This window comes from Gadus morhua, chromosome 8 (genome assembly GCF_902167405.1).
Source record: "Gadus morhua chromosome 8, gadMor3.0, whole genome shotgun sequence".
In the NCBI taxonomy this organism is placed as follows: domain Eukaryota; kingdom Metazoa; phylum Chordata; class Actinopteri; order Gadiformes; family Gadidae; genus Gadus; species Gadus morhua.
In genome coordinates this window covers 16,601,035-16,619,590 of record NC_044055.1, presented here as the reverse complement: position 1 = coordinate 16,619,590, position 18,556 = coordinate 16,601,035, and the positions used below count along the sequence as shown (strand labels likewise).

Sequence of the window (18,556 nt, the reverse complement as noted above, 5' to 3'; positions counted from 1 at the left end):
TACTTTCTTTCATTCCCGGAAAAAAAACATTATGCTAAAAAAGAAAGACAGTATGATGGACAAATGACAGATGACCGAAATGTGTTGGAGAGGTGAAAGAATGATGAATCGATGATGGATAACAAAATGGTGAAGGAATGGTGAAGTCACATAATGATGGAGAGATGGTAACCGAGTAAAAGTGATAGCTAAAGTAACAGGTCTCTCTCTCTACACACCATACGACTCTGTGCTCCCTCGCCCCCTCTCTCTCTACACCATACGGCTCTGTGCTCCCTCGCCCCCTCTCTCTCTACACCATACGACTCTGTGCTCCCTCGCCCCCTCTCTCTCTCTGCACCATGTGACCCTGTGCGCCCTCACCCTTTCTCTCCTCAGGTGCAAGTGTAACGGCCACGCCAGCGAGTGTGTGAGGAACAACGGGGGGCGCCTGGTGTGTAACTGCAAGCACAACACGGGCGGCGCCGACTGCAACGTGTGTGAGCCCTTCTACAACGACCGGCCCTGGGGCCGTGCCACCGCTGAGACCCCCAACGAGTGTCTGCGTGAGTCCACACACACACACACACACACACACACACACACACACACACACACACACACACACACACACACACACACACACACACACACACACACACACACACACACACACACACACACACACACACACACACCGTTAACAGACCCACAGCCAGGGTCTGTAGAGTCCTCATCTAAATCCTCTTTAGATGAGGCTCTGTGTGAAGACAACATTAAAAACAACTTGCAGCATATGTCAATGAGACCACTTGGACCTTGGGTGCACGCCTCGGTTCATTTGAGTTTCTCTGGTGCAGTGCTGACTCATTTATGATTGCTCAAGATGTTCTGTGTGTGCCACAATCCACCAGATCTCCACCCTCACGGAATCAAATCCCATTGAATAGCGGAACCACGCGCATTTACACTCACACGCGCACGGTTGATCCTCCCTTAATAAATATGATGGAGAACTATTGACATATCCTCAACAATCTGGTCCCCTATTGCCTAATCTATTGCCATGGTAACTGTGAACCGGTATTTGAAGGTGTGTGTGTGTTTGGTGTGTGTCCGTGTCCGTGTGTGTGTGTGTGTGTGTCCGTCTTACAGCATGTAACTGCAACGGGAAGAGTTCGGAGTGCTACTTCGACCCGGAGCTGTACCGGGCCTCCGGGCACGGCGGCCACTGCCGGGGCTGCGCTGACAACACCGACGGGCCCAACTGCGAGCGTTGCCTTGACGACTACTACCGCGACCAGTCCGGGGATCGCTGCCTGCCCTGCGGCTGCAGCCCAGTGGGTGAGTTCCCGCGCTTATCCTCCCCAGCTTCGCCTGCGCTCACCCTGTCACACGTCCCCCACTCACTCTCGTCCACTCACTCTCTCCTCCTCTCGCCCTTGTTGCACTCAGATACTCACAAGTTTATCCTCTCACTCACTCAGGCTAACACCCTGTCACCCAGGGTAAGAGGACTGGAGCTCTAACCTTATGTGGTGAAGTGCAGCCTTTATAGAACATTAGTTGTGGCCAATAGAACATAGAGCTGTGGCCAGTAGAACATAGAGCTGTGGCCAATTAGAACATGGAGCTGTGGCCAATAGAACATGGAGCTGTGGCCAATAGAACATGGAGCTGTGGCCAATGGAACATGGAGCTTCGGCCAATAGAACATGGAGCTGTGGCCAGTAGAACATAGAGCTGTTGCCAGTAGAACATAGAGCTGTGGCCAATAGAACATGGAGCTGTGGCCAATAGAACATGGAGCTGCAGCGTGTGCAACACAGAGCCGCAGGCTGAAGGCTACTGGTCCGGGCTCCTTTCTATATGGTTTCTGTTGGACTCTAACGATGCGTTTTGCGAGTTGGATCTGACGTTTCCTCCCTCTCCCTCTCTGACCGCATGTTTTTTAAACGGTAGCAGATGTGTTGGTTTAAACCCATGCTGCTGTATTCTGCTAAACACACACGCACAGGCACACACACACGGGTGTGATGTTGTGAGATGGTTCTGGTGGCAGCGGGTCAGAATGTGGTTTTCATAACGCGCCTGGTGTTTTTCCTCACTTCACTAAATGCTATGTTTAACTTCTCTGTGCTCCCTTCGCTCCTCCTCCTGCTTCCCTCTCTCCTCGTCTCTTCTCTCCTTTTCTCCTCTCCTTCACTCCTCTCCTTCACTCCTTTCTTCTCCTCCTCCCTTCTCTCCTCTCCTCCTCCCTTTAATCCTCTCATCCTCCCTTCTCTCCTCTCCTCCTCCCTTCTCTCCTCTCCACCTCGCCTCCTCTCCTCCTCCCTTTAATCCTCTCCTTCTCCCTTCACTCCTCTCCTTCACTCTTCTCCTCTCCTCCTCCCTTCTCTCCTCTCCTCCTCCCTTCACTTCTCTCCTCCTCTCCTTCTCCCTTCACTCCTCTCCTTCTCCCTTCACTCCTCATCTCTCATCCTCCCTGCTCCTCCACTCTGTCTATTCTCCTTCCTCTTCAGATTCTCTCCTCCACCCATCCTCTTCCTCTCCTCTCATAGTATTTAATAATATGCCCCTTACCGTCCTAACCAAAGAGGGGTACACTACTGCACGCATCAACACGTCAGCAGGAATATAACCCCTGACCCTGTGCCGTGTTGATGCCTCGCTCTACCAGCTGACCTAGACGGGCCCTGTTCCCTCCCTCTCTCTCCCCTGCTGTGCTGCAGGCTCTCTGAGCACCCAGTGTGCCACCGGGGGGCGCTGCAGCTGTAAACCAGGAGTGACGGGAGACAAGTGTGACCGCTGTCAGCCTGGATACCACACACTGACCGAGGCTGGCTGCAGGTAGCCTGCCTGTCTGTCTGTCTGTCTGTCTGTCTTTCTGCCTGCCTGCCTGTCTGTCTGTCTGTCTGTCTGTCTGTCTGTCTGTCTGTCCTGTGTCTCATTTAAATGTCAGCCCCATAATGTATGTTGTCGGCATGACGTTGACATTTGCATCACGATAAGCACTTTTTGTTTACTTTGGTTGATGTCCGCTCTCTGATCAACAAAAAGCCGCAGACTAGCCGTGTTTATGTCTGAGTGCAACATGAACATACTCCGGGCACTCTGTCAGAAAGGTCAACCATCTGCTGGTTTCACGTCTCCATTTCTCACACGTTGTTTTCATTTTGTTCCAATTCAAAACCGTGACCTGCTCCTGTGTCTACAGCTCAAGTGGAATTTTAGAACGGATCTAAACTGACTGTAACACTTGTGATTGGGGGCATGCTGTAGTCTGTCAAACAGAGCTGTAATGTGATTGGTTGATTTCCCGCAGGCCGTGCTCATGTGACCCATCGGGAAGCACGCAGGAGTGTGACGTGGACACCGGACGCTGCAAGTGTAAAGAGAACGTAGAGGGCTTCAACTGTGACCGGTACGCACGCACACACACACACGCACGCACACACAAGAAGGCGCACAGCACCCAGTAGGTTGGCTGAGAGGATGGAACACATAGCCTTTTATCACTGAGGAAACCAGTCTGTTTTATGGCCATAGAAAGAACTCTTGAGTTACATCCCAGTTCCTCACCCCTCCCTCCCCCTGGCTGACCACTGACCCCCGGTGGGAGACGTTCTCGTTCTGGTGGGGCGAGCCACTCGGCCAATCCAAACAGGATGTTGTGCTCCTACTAATACGGACTGAAACCGGTCCCATGCAGACCGTGAGACCGTGCCAGCATGGCTCCCATGCCACAGGGTCAGCAACACAGAGGTCAAAGTTCACACTTACAGGGCACAGCAGTGGAACAAGATTAGGCCCTGCTTCACACACATCTATTATTATAGTTACTAGTCTCTAGGTACTAGCTGGTAGTGCGCCCACCATGTGGGCATTATGTTTTGTAGCGACCCAGGTTCGATACCCAGCTGTGGTCCTGTGCTACGTCAGTGTCATTCCCTCCCTTCACTCTCCTTTCCATAAAGGCTCAAAAAGCCCATCAAATATTGATCTATATTTTTAAGACACCGTAGCAATGGTACACGGCGTGAAGGGGCGACTACAGATGAGGACTCTTGTTCTCGGGTGCCAACAGGTAGACTGCAGACGTTGGGTATCAAACCCAGTCCCTTTCATCTGGGAGCCACTGTAACCACGACACTATCCTGCCTTTATCATGGTCCCCAAGCCCACTCAAATATAGCACAAATGCATTGTTTGGAAGACATTTTATAATATGTATGCAGATTAAACCCTGTACCTCTTTACTAAGGCTGGGTGTTAGCAGCGTCTGTACTGTTAGTTGCTCGGAGGAGGGCTGGAGCTGAACAGAACCTTGTTGTTGTGTGTTTAGATGGGTTGAGGTGGGTTCTGAGGGGTTGGTTCTACGGCTTGGTCTAAACATTAGAACCTGTGTGTTAGGCTGATGTTGAGGTGGGTTCTAAGGGATTGGTTTGAATGTCCTAAGGGGTTGTTCTAAGGTTCTACGGCTGGGTCTAAACTGTAGAACCTGTGTGTTGTCTGTTCAGCTGCAACCTGGGCTTCTTCAACCTGGACCCGCAGAACCCCCAGGGCTGCACGCCCTGCTTCTGCTTCCAGCACTCCTCCGTGTGCGGCAGCGCCGAGGGGTACAGCATCAGCTCCATCTCCTCCTCCTTCAGCAGAGGTATGACGCTAGTGCTGAAGCTAGTGTTATGGTGATGCTAGTGCTGAAGCCAGTGTTATGATGATGCTAGTGCTGAAGCTAGTGTTATGATGATGCTAGTGCTGAAGCTAATGTTATGATGATGCTAGTGCTGAAGCTAGTGTTATGATGATGCTAGTGCTGAAGCTAGTGTTATGATGATGCTAGTGCTGAAGCTAATTTTATGATGATGCTAGTGCTGAATCTAGTGTTATGATGATGCTAGTGCTGAAGCTAGTGTTATGATGATGCTAGTGCTGAAACTAATGTTATGATGATGCTAGTGCTGAAGCTAATGTTATGATGATGCTAGTGCTGAAGCTAGTGTTATGACGGTGCTGAAGCTAGTGTTATGATGATGCTAGTGCTGAAGCTAGTGTTATGATGATGCTAGTGCTGAAGCTAGTGTTATGATGATGCTAGTGCTGAAGCTAGTGTTTATGATGATGCTAGTGCTGAAGCTAAAGTTATGATGATGCTAGTGCTAAGGCTACTGTTTACGATGATGCTAGTGCTAAGGCTATTATTTACGATGATGCTAGCTAAAAGGCTATGGTTGATGATTATGCTAGTGCTGAAGCTTTTGTACTTCAATATGCTAGTGCTAGAGATTTTGTTAATGATTATGCTAGTTCTGAAGCTAGTGTTTTATGATGATGCTACAACTGCTCATGCAGATACAAATGCTAAATAAGATGTAGACGATAATGGTATGATTTTAATAATGATGTTAATAATATGAAGGCTAATGGGAATGCTACTGTGTGTGTGAGCAGATGATGAGCAGTGGACGGGCCAGCAGAGGGACTCCAGCAGTGTGCCGGTGCAGTGGTCGTCCAGCACCCAGGAGATCTCCCTCATGTCAGAAGACTACTTCCCCATGTACTTCATTGCCCCAGGTAAGCGTCAGCGGTAATGTAGTTCTATCTCTGAGCATTATGCTTAGTGGTACGTCTGGCTGAGCTTCATGGGTAATGTAGTTCTAGCTCTGAGCATCGTGCTTAGTGGTACGTCTGGCTGAGCTTCATGGGTAATGTAGTTCTAGCTCTGAGCATCGTGCTTAGTGGTACGTCTGGCTGAGCTTCATGGGTAATGGAACCTCTATCTGAGCATCATGGGTGTTGTATGCCTAGCTGTAGCATCATGACCAATGTAGGCCTAGCTGTAGCATCATGAGTCATTTGTCCCCCCCCCCTAACAGAGAAGTTCCTGGGTAACCAGCTGCTGAGCTACGGTCAGAACCTGAGCCTGACCTTCCGCGTGGACCGACGGGACAACCGGATGTCAGCCGAGGACCTGGTGCTGGAGGGGGCGGGGCTCCGGGTGGCCGTGCCACTCATCGCCCAGGGCAACGCCTACCCCAGTGAGAACGTGCAGTCCTATGTGTTCAGGTGAGAGGCAGAGAGGTGATGAAGGTGACGAGGGGGTCAGAGGAGGGCGGGGCCTCTGGGTGCTAATGGCCCTTTATGACCCTATATTCTGGGGATATTAAACGGTGTGTGTGTGTGTCTCTCCCTCTCTCAGGCTCCATGACCAGACCAACTACCCCTGGAGGCCGAGTCTCAGCCACCCAGAGTTCCAGAAACTTCTCCACAACCTGACCGCCATCAAGATCCGAGGGACCTACAGCGAGAAAAGTACACACACACACACTTTTGCACACCTAGTACACACACCTACTCGTGCATGCACGATTACACCCTACGTGTGTACACACACACACACACACACACACACACACACACACACACACACACACACACACACACACACACACACACACACACACACACACACACACACACACACACACACACACGGCCTTCTCCATCCTGTGCTAACGTCCCCCTCCCTGTGGTGGTCCCAGGTTCCGGTCACATGGGCGACGTCTCCCTGGTGACGGCGCGACGGGGCCCGGGGCTGCCGGCCCGCTGGGTGGAGCAGTGCACGTGTCCCCCGGGCTACCAGGGCCAGCACTGTGAGCAGTGCAGCCCCAAGTACCGCCGCGCGCAGCCCGCCCTCGGGGCCTTCAGCGCCTGCGAGCCCTGCAACTGCAACGGCCACAGCGACTCCTGCCACCCCACCTCAGGTCAGACAGCGCCCTCTGGTGGCCGGGGGGGGGGGAGCACTGGGGCGCATGCCGTCGATGCAGGGCCAGTGCTGGGTAATGGGGCGGCTTTGTGGTGGATTGGGTTTGAGGTTGTTTTGATTGTTAAAGGTTTACGTTAGCGGGATGAAATCCATGTTTTTATTAGTCTGTGAATAGTCCCATAGATCAGTGTTTTCCCCTTTCAGCCCGCTGACCTATTAGTTCTATAAGCAATCTGCTTTAATAAAGATGGGAATAACATCGATATGCATTATGAATGCTTCGGTTTCTGTCAGTTTTACATGTTGACTTAATTAATCTGGGTATTCTCGTTTAGATCATTCCATTGGTCTTAATGGTTTTAATGGTTCTACTGGTTTTAAAGCCTCTACTTGCACTGTTCATAATGGCTCTACTGGTTCCACTGGTTTAAATGGCTCTACTTGTTTTACTGGTTATGCTGGTTTTAATTGCTCTACTAGTTGTATTGGTTTTAATGGCTTCACTCTTTCTACTGGTTGCACTGGTTTTAATGGTTCTGTGTGTGTTTTCCAGGTGCGTGTGAATGCAAGCACGACACGGCGGGTCTGAGCTGTGAGCGGTGTAAGGACGGTTACTACGGCGACTCCACCAAGGGCACCGACGAGGACTGCGAGGCCTGCCCCTGTCCCAGCGGAGCCACCTGCGCCGTGGTGCCGCGCACCACCGAGGTGGTCTGCACCAACTGTCCCCCCGGCACCACAGGTAGGCTGGGGCACCGGGGTCCAGGGGGGGGGCCTGGATCTGGGGCTGGAGCCTGAAGGGGCTGCAACTTTAAAGGGTCTGGACCTCAGGGTCGGGAACTTTTAAGGGTCTGGACCTCAGGGTCTGGATCTCGGGGTCTCGAGTTACGGCGGTGGAGATCCCCCTAGCCTAGACGGACGCGTCATCAGCCCCTAACCCCAGGGTCTCCCCACCCCCCCCCCCCAGGGAAGCGCTGTGAGCTGTGTGACGACGGCTTCTTCGGGGACCCGCTGGGCCAGAAGGGGGCGGTGCGGGCCTGCCGCGCGTGCAAGTGCAGCGACAACATGGACCCCAACGCCGTGGGCAACTGCGACCGCGAGACGGGCGAGTGCCTCAAGTGCATCCACAACACGGACGGCTTCTTCTGCGACCGCTGCAAGGAGGGTTTCTACGGCAACGCCCTGGCCCCCAGCCCCGCAGACAAGTGCAAAGGTGTGTAGGGATGTGGGTTGTGTGTGTTTGTGGTTGCAGTGTATTTTATGTTTTAGTAAGTATAATATATTGTATCTATTCAATATAGTTCAAGCATATTTAAACATATTTATACTTCAGAGTTGTATGTGGCATCACACGCATATAAACATAGCATGTCTAACCTGGCTCCCCCCCCCCCCCCCCCCAGCCTGCTCCTGCTCGCCCCTTGGGACCCAGGGCCAGCAGACCAGCTGTGCCCAGGTGACGGGCCAGTGCCCCTGCCTGCCCCAGGTCTCCGGCCGCGACTGCAGCGTGTGTGAGCCCGGCTTCTACAACCTGGCCAGCGGAACCGGCTGTGAACGGTACCAACGTGCCCCCTCTATCGCCTCTTCTCCTCCCGCCGTCACGCTCTCCTCTGCTCCATCCCCTGTCCTCTCACCTGTCCTCTTCCTCTCCTCACCTCTTACCCCTCGTCAGACCTCCTTTCCCCTCTCCTCTTCCTCCTCTGCCCTCCTCCCCCCTCCTCTTTCTCTCCATCGCTCCTAATCTCTCCTCTCTCCTCATCTCTGCTCAGTCATCTTCCTTCTCTCTCTTTCTTTCTGTCTCTTTTCTCTCTCTCTTTCTTTCTTTCTTTCTTTCCCCCCCCCCCCCCCCCCCCCCCCCCCCCCCCCCCTCCCATCAGTATGTGATGCTATCTCTCCCTCTACAGGTGTAGCTGTGATCGCATCGGCTCCACCAGCGGTCTGTGTGACATCACCTCAGGGCAGTGCGAGTGCCAGCCGGGGGTCGCAGGTCAACAGTGCGAACGCTGCGAGGTCAACTTCTTTGGCTTCGGGTTGTCGGGCTGCAAACGTGAGAACGCCCCAACGTGCTTTTCCAATGAATTAAAAGTTAAGAATGCTAAATGCAACACAACTAGAAACGCACTCGGCTGGTATTGACCTCTGACCTCTCTGTGACCCCCCCCCCAGCCTGTGACTGTGACCCCGAGGGTTCTTCGTCGGGCCAGTGTCGCGAGGACGGGCGGTGCGAGTGCCGGCCCGGGTTCGTGGGCTCCCGCTGCGACATGTGTGAGGAGAACTACTTCTACAACCGCTCCGCCCCCGGCTGCCAGCAGTGTCCCAACTGCTACAGCCTGGTCCGGGACAAGGTGAGGCTGGCCGCCCGCTGGGGGGGGCTGGGTGGAGGAGGCTCCTCTCGGCCCGGTGGGTTTAAAGGCACTCAGGCTGTTGGTGTGTGTGTGTGGCTGACCGTGACCTCGCCCACCCAGGTGAACCAGCAGAGGCAGAAGCTGCACGACCTCCAGAACCTGATCGACAACCTGAACTCCAGCAAGGACCAGCCGAGCGACGCAGCCTTCGAAGAGCGCCTCCGGGAGGCAGAGAGGGCCATCATGGAGCTGCTGGAGGAGGCCCAGACAAGCAAAGGTACCACCGTATGCCCCCTCCACCATAGTATACACCACCACCACCACCGCTGTATACCACAACCACCGTATACCCCATTTACCTTCTACCACATCACCCCCACCCCAATCGGGGTTTACCACAACCCCGTCACCTCCCTAACCCCCACTTTATATCCCTTCTCGACCACCACAACCACCACCCTATTACCCATCACCACACCATCTCAACCACCACCGGTGTACCGTTTATAGTCTGCAGTGTGTTTACTAGTGTTCTCTCTCTCCCCCTCCTCCTCCTCCCCCTCTCTCTCTCTCTCTCTCTCCCTCTCCACCCTCTCCCCCCAGACGTGGACAAGGGTCTCCTGGAGCGGCTGGCCTCCATCAACGGCACCCTGACCACCCAGTGGAACCGCCTGCAGAACATCCGCAGCACGGTGGACCAGAGCGGGGCGCAGGCCGACAAGGCCCGCACGCGCGTGCAGCACGCCGAGGAGCTCATCGACCGCGCCCGCACCCAGCTGGACAAGGCCCGGTCCGACATCGCTAACGTGGTGGGTGGAGGAGGAACCGGCCCGGTGTGGTAGCGGTGGTGGCATATCTGGTCTAGTCGGGTCTTACCCGAGATGGACTCTAGTAATCCATGGTGGGATATATGGGCAGCAGTGGAGAATATAATTAATTTAAATTAGAATGTAACTTCGGAGAATAGGTATATATTGACAATGTGAGAATAATAAATATAGACCCCAAAAATTTATTTTGTTTTATCAGACTATTGAGGTACAGTTCCGATCATACCAGACCCCCTCAGATCTGCTATGATCTGAGCTGGGCTGATCCCGGTCTGGACTGTCTGGGAACCCCACTCCGACTGTAAAGCCTTCCACACTGTTCACTGCTAGCCCCTGACGGGTTGAGAGTAGTCCGGACTTGGGTTTACGTTTCGGGGCTATCGGGCCGATTACTGCGGGATAACAATATTGCGTTTATAAAAGTTCCTTGTAGCGCCGTCCGGCAGCCTGAGCTGTGCGCCCACAACCTTTCACTCACTCAACAGCCGCAACACTCACAAACTGTCAACATCGCAACCAAGTCGATTTTGTCTAAAGGGGAGTAACTGAGCGGCCCATCCCGAAGTGGTACAGCCCAGGTGGGCCTTGAACTGCGATTGGTCAGAAAGACGAAACGGCTAATGACAACATTGAACTCTCATGCTTGTTGTTTGGTTTCCGGTGTAGATCCGGTATGGTGTTGTCGTTTTTCTAACGTGACTAGTTGTTGCTAGACAGCAGGTGAAAAAACGACAACGTTCGCCAAGCCAAAAGAGCGTTAATCGCACAATAAAAAAATGAACGCCGTTAAAATTGGTTTGCGTTAACGCCGTTAATAACACGGTAAACTGACAGCACTAGTTTAGTCCCTTTGTTAACCCTCTGGGGGTGGTGGTTCAGTATTGTACTAACAGGGTCCCTCTATGGTCTCCCAGAACATCCCGACCCCCCTCCCTGGAGACCCCAACAACATGACCCTGCTGGCCGAGGAGGCCCGCAAGCTGGCTGACAAGTAAGATCACCACTCGCTGGGGACATCACAAACGCATACAGGAAGTGCCCCATGGGTTCAGAGGTCCTTTCTGGATGTCTTTCTGTTTTTTAAGGACTTTATTGTATTAAGGGTTTGGGATTTGAATTAAGATAATTTTTTTGGGTTGATTTTGATTGCGATTGTCTTGAGATTTATCCTAACATAATGACATCACTTACTCTATTTCTAGGCACAAGATGGACGCCGACCAGATTGAAAAGATCGCTAAGGACGCCAACGACACGTCCACCAAGGCCTACAACCTGCTGAGGAAGACCCTGGACGGAGAGGGCAAGACCGGCCAGGACATCGACGAGCTCAACAGGAAGTATGTCATCCAACTTCCTGAGGGAGGGAGGGAGAGAGGGACACACACACACACACACACACACACACACACACACACACACACACACACACACACACACACACACACACACACACACACACACACACACACACACACACACACACACACACACAGGGGGCTGAACTGACTTGCACAGCTCAGAGGAAGTCTGAGATGAGGCTGACGGGATGGATCGCTGTGGCGTTGGTGGATAGGGGATTGTTGCTCAAGGTGTGTGTCTACAGGTACAACGAGGCCAAGGAGCTGGCCAAGGCGCTGGAGAAGCAGGCCAACAAGGTCCACGCGGAGGCGGAGGAGGCCGGGGCCAGGGCGGTGCAGATGATGGCCAACCTGACCAGCCTGCCCACCTATGACACCAAGGCCCTGGAGGTATGTACCACCGCCACCACCACAGGCAGACTGAGGCTAGTGGGGCTGTACAACAGGGTGGGGGGGAGGGAAAGGGGGAGAGAGTGAATGAGTGTGTGTCAGAAGGTGAACCAGAACCGTGTGTGTGTGTGTTGTTCAGAACGAGGCCAGTAAGATCCAGAAGGAGGCCTCGGACCTGGACAAGTTGATCGACAAAACGGAGAAGGAGTACAACGAGCTGAGAGACGACCTCAAGCCCAAGGAACAGGAAGTCCGCAAGCTGCTGGAGAAGGGCAAGTCGGAACAACAGGTACATGGAGTTTCCCCGCTCTTAATTTGAAATACTACATACATATACACATACTGTGTCATGCCACAGTATGGGTCATTGAGCAAGGCATCAGCATGTTCCTCGTGACAGTGAGGTCACCGCATGGAGTCGCACACATTTGAATCATAGCTCCCTCGGACCCAGTCAACCCAAATTTGACTTCAAAATAAAAGATCCCCCATCTATTAAAACCGTCTTTAATGCTGGTGAGTTATCAACCAGCTGATGGCTGCCGTCATCATGACCTCATACAGGGAGAGAGAATCTGTCTATCTGTCCTTCTGTCTAATATTAGCCTCCATGGGTGAGGCAGGGGCGCGTGCTAGCCGTCAGTGTGGCGATGCTATACATAGCGCTAGCTCGCTGCGCTAGCCTACGGAGACACTGAGGCCATTCTTCATTCAACGGCCGTCTCTCCCGGCAACAGGGAGGGTCACGTTGCGTCATGGCTTTGACTCTTTTCATCCAAATAGACGTACTGTGATTGAACAAAATAACAGGGGGTAGGAGGTAGCGTCAGAAGGCTGGACTCGAACCGGGGACCTTCTGGGCCTATCCCCACTCACATAGGTCTCGTTGTGTCTAGTCTACTGTGACCAGGGAGGGATGAACCGCTAGAGGTTAAGGTTCGTACCGAGGGACTGATGGTGTCAAAGTGGTGCTAAACTTGGCTATGGTCGGTTTGTTGGGGTCATTGTCACTCTCCCAGTGGGGTGGGGTTAATGTCATGAGCCTTAGTTCTCCTTCAGAACACTGTCATTGGTTTTTAACTGTTGATTAGTGTCAGCAGGGGATAATGCTGGATTGTTAGCATACTGTTAGCGGGTGCTAATGCTGAATATGTTGTTTACAGACGGCAGACCAGCTGTTAGCACGCGCCGACGCGGCTAAAGCTCAGGCTGAAGAGGCGGCTAAGAAGGGAAGGTCCACCTACCAGGAGGCTCAGGACATCCTGGCTAACCTCAGAGGTACCCGTCTGTCTGTCAACCTGTCCTCCTGCCTATCCGGTCTCCTTCTGTCTTGTCTGTCTGTCCGTCTCTGTCTGTCGGCCTTGTGGCTTGTCTTTCTGAGTCTGACTGCTTGTCTGTCTGCTCTGTGGTTCTGTCCTGTCTGTATATTAGTCTGTTTCTGTAGTTCTGGACCGTCTATCTGTCTTGTCTGTAGTTATATCCTGTCCATTGGTCTGGTCTGTAGTTGTGGCCGGGCTGGTGTTTTCCTCTGTCCCCGTTTGTGACCCTACCTCCTGCCCCCAGACTTCGACCAGCGTGTGAACGACAACAAGACGGCGGCGGAGGAGGCCATGAGGAAGATCCCGTTCATCAACGCCACCATCATTGCGGCCAACGAGAAGACGCGGCAGGCGGAAGCGGCGCTAGGCAACGCCGCTGCCGACGCCCGTGAGGCCAAGGCCAAGGCTGAGGAGGCGGAGAAGATTGCCAGCACCGTGCAGAAGGTACCAGAGAGAGGCTATTACACAGGGAGAGACTATTGCACAGGGAGAGAGACTATTGCACAGGGAGAGAGACTATTGCACAGGGGGAGAGACTATTGCACAGGGGGAGAGACTATTACACCGGGAGAGACTATTACACCGGGAGAGACTACTAAACAGGGAGAGAGACTATTACACCGGGAGAGAGAGAGACTATTACAGACTATTATTCCCAGGTATAGACTATTACACATTGACTAATACGACCAGAGACTGTTGTACCCAAAGAGAGAGTATTATACCCAGATATAGAGACTATTAAACACAGAGACTATAACAACCAAGGAGAGAGAGACTATTACACCCAGAGAGCGAGACCCTATTACACCCAGAGAGAGAAAGAGAGAGAGACAGCCGTGCCTGATGCCGGGTCCTCTGCGCAGGGATCTGCCAAGACCAAGCAGGAGGCGGAGAAGGCCTTCCAGGACACCACGATGCTGGAGAAGGAGGTCGGCACCTTGATGGACCAGCTCAGCGCTGCCGAGGACCAGCTGGGGCGCAAGAAGGCCGAGGCGGACCAGGACATGATGATGGCCGGCATGGTACGCCGCGACGCAGCGCTCACAGGCTTATGTGTAAAGCTAGGTGCTAGTGCTAGCCGTATTGAGCAAAACTAGGTGCTAGGGCTAGCTGTGTAAAACAAGGTTTTGTGGCTAGCTCTTAAGTATCAACTAGCTGTTAGTGCTGGCCGTAATGTGTATAACTAGCTGCTAGTGCTAGCTGTAATGTATAAAACTGTTGAGTGTAATGTGTAAGCTAGCCGTTAGTTCTATTTTTAATGTTGCTCGATGTTCCCACAAGGCTTCGGACAACGCCAAGGAGGCTGAGGACAATGCCCGTAAGGCCAAGGGCGCCGTCAAGACTGTACTGGGAACCATCGCCGCCCTTCTGGAGCAGCTGGGTAAGTGCAGGCTGCACTAGGACATTCACCAGTAGAAACCAGTTGAGACTCAAGGGGACGCAAAAAACCAGTGACCAGGGTTTCGCTTTGGAGATAATTCATTCATTCCTAGTAGGGATGGGCACGAGTAGTAAATTCCAAACTTGAGTGATCGAAGGAATTCCTCGAGGATCAATCGAGTACTCGTTAAATCAAATCTATTTTTAGAATGCAACGCATCTGCAGCAGGAATAGGCCTGATGATGAACGGCAATATAACCAACCAAACATGTAATGCTTATTCTCCATCAAAACAGTCAGAGTTATCAGAGTATTCATTATTTAATTTTGCAAACGTTCTAAACACATTTTCCTTACAAAATTAAATATGCGTCTCACAATTTAAATCACGTCGAACCAAGGCCTGTAACAGTTTAAAAAAACCGAAACAAGTAGCCTAACCATTGCAAATAATTTAAAGCTGCAAATAAAACGGCAGCAAATGGACTATGGAAATACTCAGCGTTGTGATCTTCTCTACACGCCCGGGATTACAGCTGCGTCTTGCGGCGGTGAAAATAGCCGACACACTTTCACTTTCACCGTTGCTGCGGGTCTGCTTTCCCGAACTCACCGTTGTGTTTCAGGAGCATATGTTGCCGCATAGTACTTTCTGGTAGCTCGATTTCGCTTGGCATATTTTACATTTCACCTTATGGTCTCCTATTTCTTTAAAGTATTTCAATTCTTCGCTGCGGTTTGCTTTAACCGCCATCTCTTAACTTTTTGAATTCTGGCGTGCCTGCACACGGCACGGAACGCGCCATGGAAATGGATGCATTTAATTTTAGTTTAACGCATGTTTGCCTGTCCACCAACCGAGTTCATTTGTAACGAGGAGTACTCGAGTAATCGATTCCTCACGCCCATCCATAATTCCTAGTTTTAATTTCTGACCAGAGGGTAAAACTCAAAACATTTTGAAACGATGAAATAGGAGATGTATTTAGAAATAACCCAAATTAGCCGTTATAGTTAGCCAAACATTGATTGATTGATAATAACTGAAGATATGTAAGCCTTTAAAGCATGTGAATTGGCCAGTTCAACTCGCGAGAAAATATGATTTATAATTAGTGACTCATCACAGAAAATAATTGACAAATCAATGATTTTGAACAGGGCGAGTTTAAGCTAAACTAAAGCTCCTGATTCCCCTGACAGGCAACATCGACAAGGTGGACCTGACCAAGCTGAACGCGATCGCCGAGTCGCTGAAGAAGGCCAAGGCCAAGATGGCCACCAGCGAGCTGGACAGGAAGCTGGCGGAGCTGAACGAGGTGGCGCGCGGCCAGGAGGAGATGATCAACGACTACGACCGGCAGATCGGAGAGATCCGCGCCGACATCGCCAACCTCAACGACATCAAGAACACGTTACCGGAAGGGTGCTTCAACACGCCCTCCCTAGAGCAGCCCTAACCCCGCCCCCCTAACCCAGACACATGCCCCCTCCTCCATCCCGAGCACCCCCCCTCACCCCCACCCCTCAACCTCCCGCACCCCCCTACCCCATCCCTCTCACAAAATCACCCCGGCAACAGAAACGACATACACGCCACCACCGTTGTACCAAAACCCTTACTTTTAATTATTTGATAGGTTGGTTCGTCTTGTCTTTTTGCGAGAGAGAGAGAGAGAGAGAGAGAGAGAGAGAGAGAGAGAGAGGCAGAGTTTTGTGCCGTGTTCACAATTTCTTTCAAAATAAAAGCGCACGCTTTTTGTTTTTCCTACATTGAGACGACAGCGGTTGAAGGGGGAACGTGCAACGCGGCGGACCCCCGACGTGCCTCTGAGCCTAGAGCACACACACACACACACACACACACACACACACACACACACACACACTGTGACTGCACCCCCCACCCTCGGCCCACCCTCCACCCCCTCCACCCAGACTGTTCAAAGGAAGTTTAACAGCCATTCAGCGGAACCGGAACCAAACCGATATTTCAAAATAACGCGAATAACGGACGTGACTCGGACCAGAACTCCTGTTTGACTCCGTCTGTGGGTTGTGGTTTCAACTGACAGTTTCATGAACTGTTTTTGTTCATCGACCATGTTTGTTGTTTTGGTTTGTTTTTATTTTTTCTTACTAGAAAGCATGCATTGAAGGAATCCTCTAGTTTTACTGTACTGTCGTCTGTCTTTCTGTCCTGAAGACACTACAGCCAGGAGATAGAGGGACACACCCCTCTCTCCCTTTTCAGTATTCACACCTCCCTGAACCTCACCCTCTTCCTCAGCCACTTCCTCACCGCCTCACGTTCCCACAGAGAATCACAAAGGTCAGAGGTCAAACAGATTTCTAGAAAGTCAAGCTCGGTGTTGTTCTGCGAAAGCTGCTCGCTTGTCTCCTTCGTGTCGCTAATGACCTTTAACCTTCGACCTTGCCCGCTTCCTCTCCCCACCCCCCCCCCACCCCCGTGTCCAGGCTCAATCAAACACTATGCAACTTTGTACATTTTGCGTAGTGAAACGTTTTATCTGATACACTGGTGCTAATAATTATTTCAAATGTTCTATTTTTGTGTGAATGTTTTTTATTCTGACGTCGAGTGAGGAGTTTGTTATTTTGTGTAAATATATTCTTAAATAATTCAGGTTTTTATTTTAGTTTTTTTGTTTTGTTTTAAAGCTCTGACACCCAAAACCGCTAGACTATTATCTTTTATCAGAAAGACCCATCAACTCAAATCTCCAGCTAATATATATAAATATATAAATATGGATAACGTCTGTGGTATGTTATAATATGCTTGCTTGTATACATGGCTCTGTGTCGCTGCTCGATAGCTACGCCAATATCTCCTGTGTACTGATTTATTATGGGTGGTCTCAAGTTAATTAAATGTATTGTTTTGTTTTGTTATTTTAATTTTACTTTTCTTTTTTCGCGTTCCTATTTTGACCATTTTACTGATCAGGGGTCTTTTTGGCCCCGCCCACCACCTGCCTAACCAATCATTTTACTGAATTTATACGCTTTTGAGTCCAAGGAAAGTATGCTTCTTCACACAAGTTTCTAGGTAACTTTGTTTAATTAGCATTTTGTGCCTTAATATAAAGGTTGGTTGTAATCACGGTCCCGGTTGAGGACTTTATCTTCCTCCACGTTTATCTTCACCTCTTCATATCCCCCGTCACTCCAGACGAGAAGCAGGGAACTCCTTCAGGTCCATACAGCTCCTCTTTCCCCCCTGGAGAAACATCTAGAACATCTAGCAAGACGTTCCTCTACCTCCGCCCGCTCAAATGTGGCCCGCTCAAACCTTCAAAGTGGCTTTTAAAACTTAATGAAGTTCAGTCGCTCAGCCCTCTTTTCATTCACCAGCCTCCTATAGGTTGGATCAACCCCCTTGTACGCCTCCGCCTTGTTGTGATTGGCTGGGCTGGAGATGACTTCAATGATGCAGCCAGTAGGCTGGCGTCTGCTATAGGCGGTTAGATCCCTCTTGAAGAGCGCATCGTTAAACAGTGTTCCCGTTGGCTCCGTCACATGTTTTGAGTACATGAAGCCGTCAGTGTTTCTGCAGTTGGTTCTGTGAGGTCTCCCAGAGTCCTTCTTCATGTCTTGCTCTGTCGTCCTCCATCAAAAGGTCATGGTCACCCCCACCCCCCACCCCCCCCCCCCCCCCCCCCCCGCTGAGGACCTGAAAGAGGCCCGTTTGTACCTGCCTGCCTGTAAATCCAATTGTAACATTTGAATAATAAAATATTACAGGAACCACTCTGGTCACGTGTTTGGATCTTGTTTTGTTTTTCTTTGTTGGATTATATTGCAGAAATAAGTATTTCAGTAAAAAATAACCACAAGATGAGACTGCTTTCTAGACCATTACTACCTTCCTTTTTGTGGCCAACTTGAATAAAAAAATAATGTTTGAGACGTTCTGAATATTTGCAAATATATATATATTCATCTATATAATATTTGTGGACTTGTTACACCCAGTAGAGGACAAACAGCAGACTGGTTCTACCCAGTAGAGGACAAACAGCAGACTGGTTCTACCCAGTAGAGGACAAACAGCAGACTGGTTCTACCCAGTAGAGGACAAACAGCAGACTGGTTCTACCCAGTAGAGGACATACAGCTATGTCCTAACCGGTACACACCTTGCCAGGTGTTCCTAGG

At 51.1% G+C, this 18,556-nt stretch overlaps 1 protein-coding gene across 1 annotated transcript in view; it reads left to right on the top strand.

Moving 5' to 3' along the window:
- Window positions 1–18,145, top strand: part of lamc1 (laminin, gamma 1) — a 47,574-nt gene extending 29,429 nt beyond the window's left edge. Inside the window, exons 4-28 of the mRNA XM_030363796.1 lie at window positions 379–545; window positions 1,135–1,323; window positions 2,712–2,829; window positions 3,305–3,403; window positions 4,500–4,636; window positions 5,431–5,553; window positions 5,856–6,045; window positions 6,179–6,291; window positions 6,522–6,743; window positions 7,299–7,487; window positions 7,713–7,958; window positions 8,149–8,302; window positions 8,650–8,792; window positions 8,912–9,090; window positions 9,211–9,367; window positions 9,694–9,899; window positions 10,835–10,911; window positions 11,123–11,260; window positions 11,527–11,671; window positions 11,811–11,960; window positions 12,835–12,949; window positions 13,235–13,434; window positions 13,857–14,015; window positions 14,275–14,374; window positions 15,578–18,145. Coding sequence (XP_030219656.1) covers window positions 379–545; window positions 1,135–1,323; window positions 2,712–2,829; window positions 3,305–3,403; window positions 4,500–4,636; window positions 5,431–5,553; window positions 5,856–6,045; window positions 6,179–6,291; window positions 6,522–6,743; window positions 7,299–7,487; window positions 7,713–7,958; window positions 8,149–8,302; window positions 8,650–8,792; window positions 8,912–9,090; window positions 9,211–9,367; window positions 9,694–9,899; window positions 10,835–10,911; window positions 11,123–11,260; window positions 11,527–11,671; window positions 11,811–11,960; window positions 12,835–12,949; window positions 13,235–13,434; window positions 13,857–14,015; window positions 14,275–14,374; window positions 15,578–15,834 — 3,973 coding nt within the window. The 3' untranslated portion in view covers window positions 15,835–18,145. The remainder of the gene's footprint in view (window positions 1–378; window positions 546–1,134; window positions 1,324–2,711; window positions 2,830–3,304; window positions 3,404–4,499; window positions 4,637–5,430; window positions 5,554–5,855; window positions 6,046–6,178; window positions 6,292–6,521; window positions 6,744–7,298; window positions 7,488–7,712; window positions 7,959–8,148; window positions 8,303–8,649; window positions 8,793–8,911; window positions 9,091–9,210; window positions 9,368–9,693; window positions 9,900–10,834; window positions 10,912–11,122; window positions 11,261–11,526; window positions 11,672–11,810; window positions 11,961–12,834; window positions 12,950–13,234; window positions 13,435–13,856; window positions 14,016–14,274; window positions 14,375–15,577) is intronic.
- Window positions 18,146–18,556: the final 411 nt, after the last annotated feature.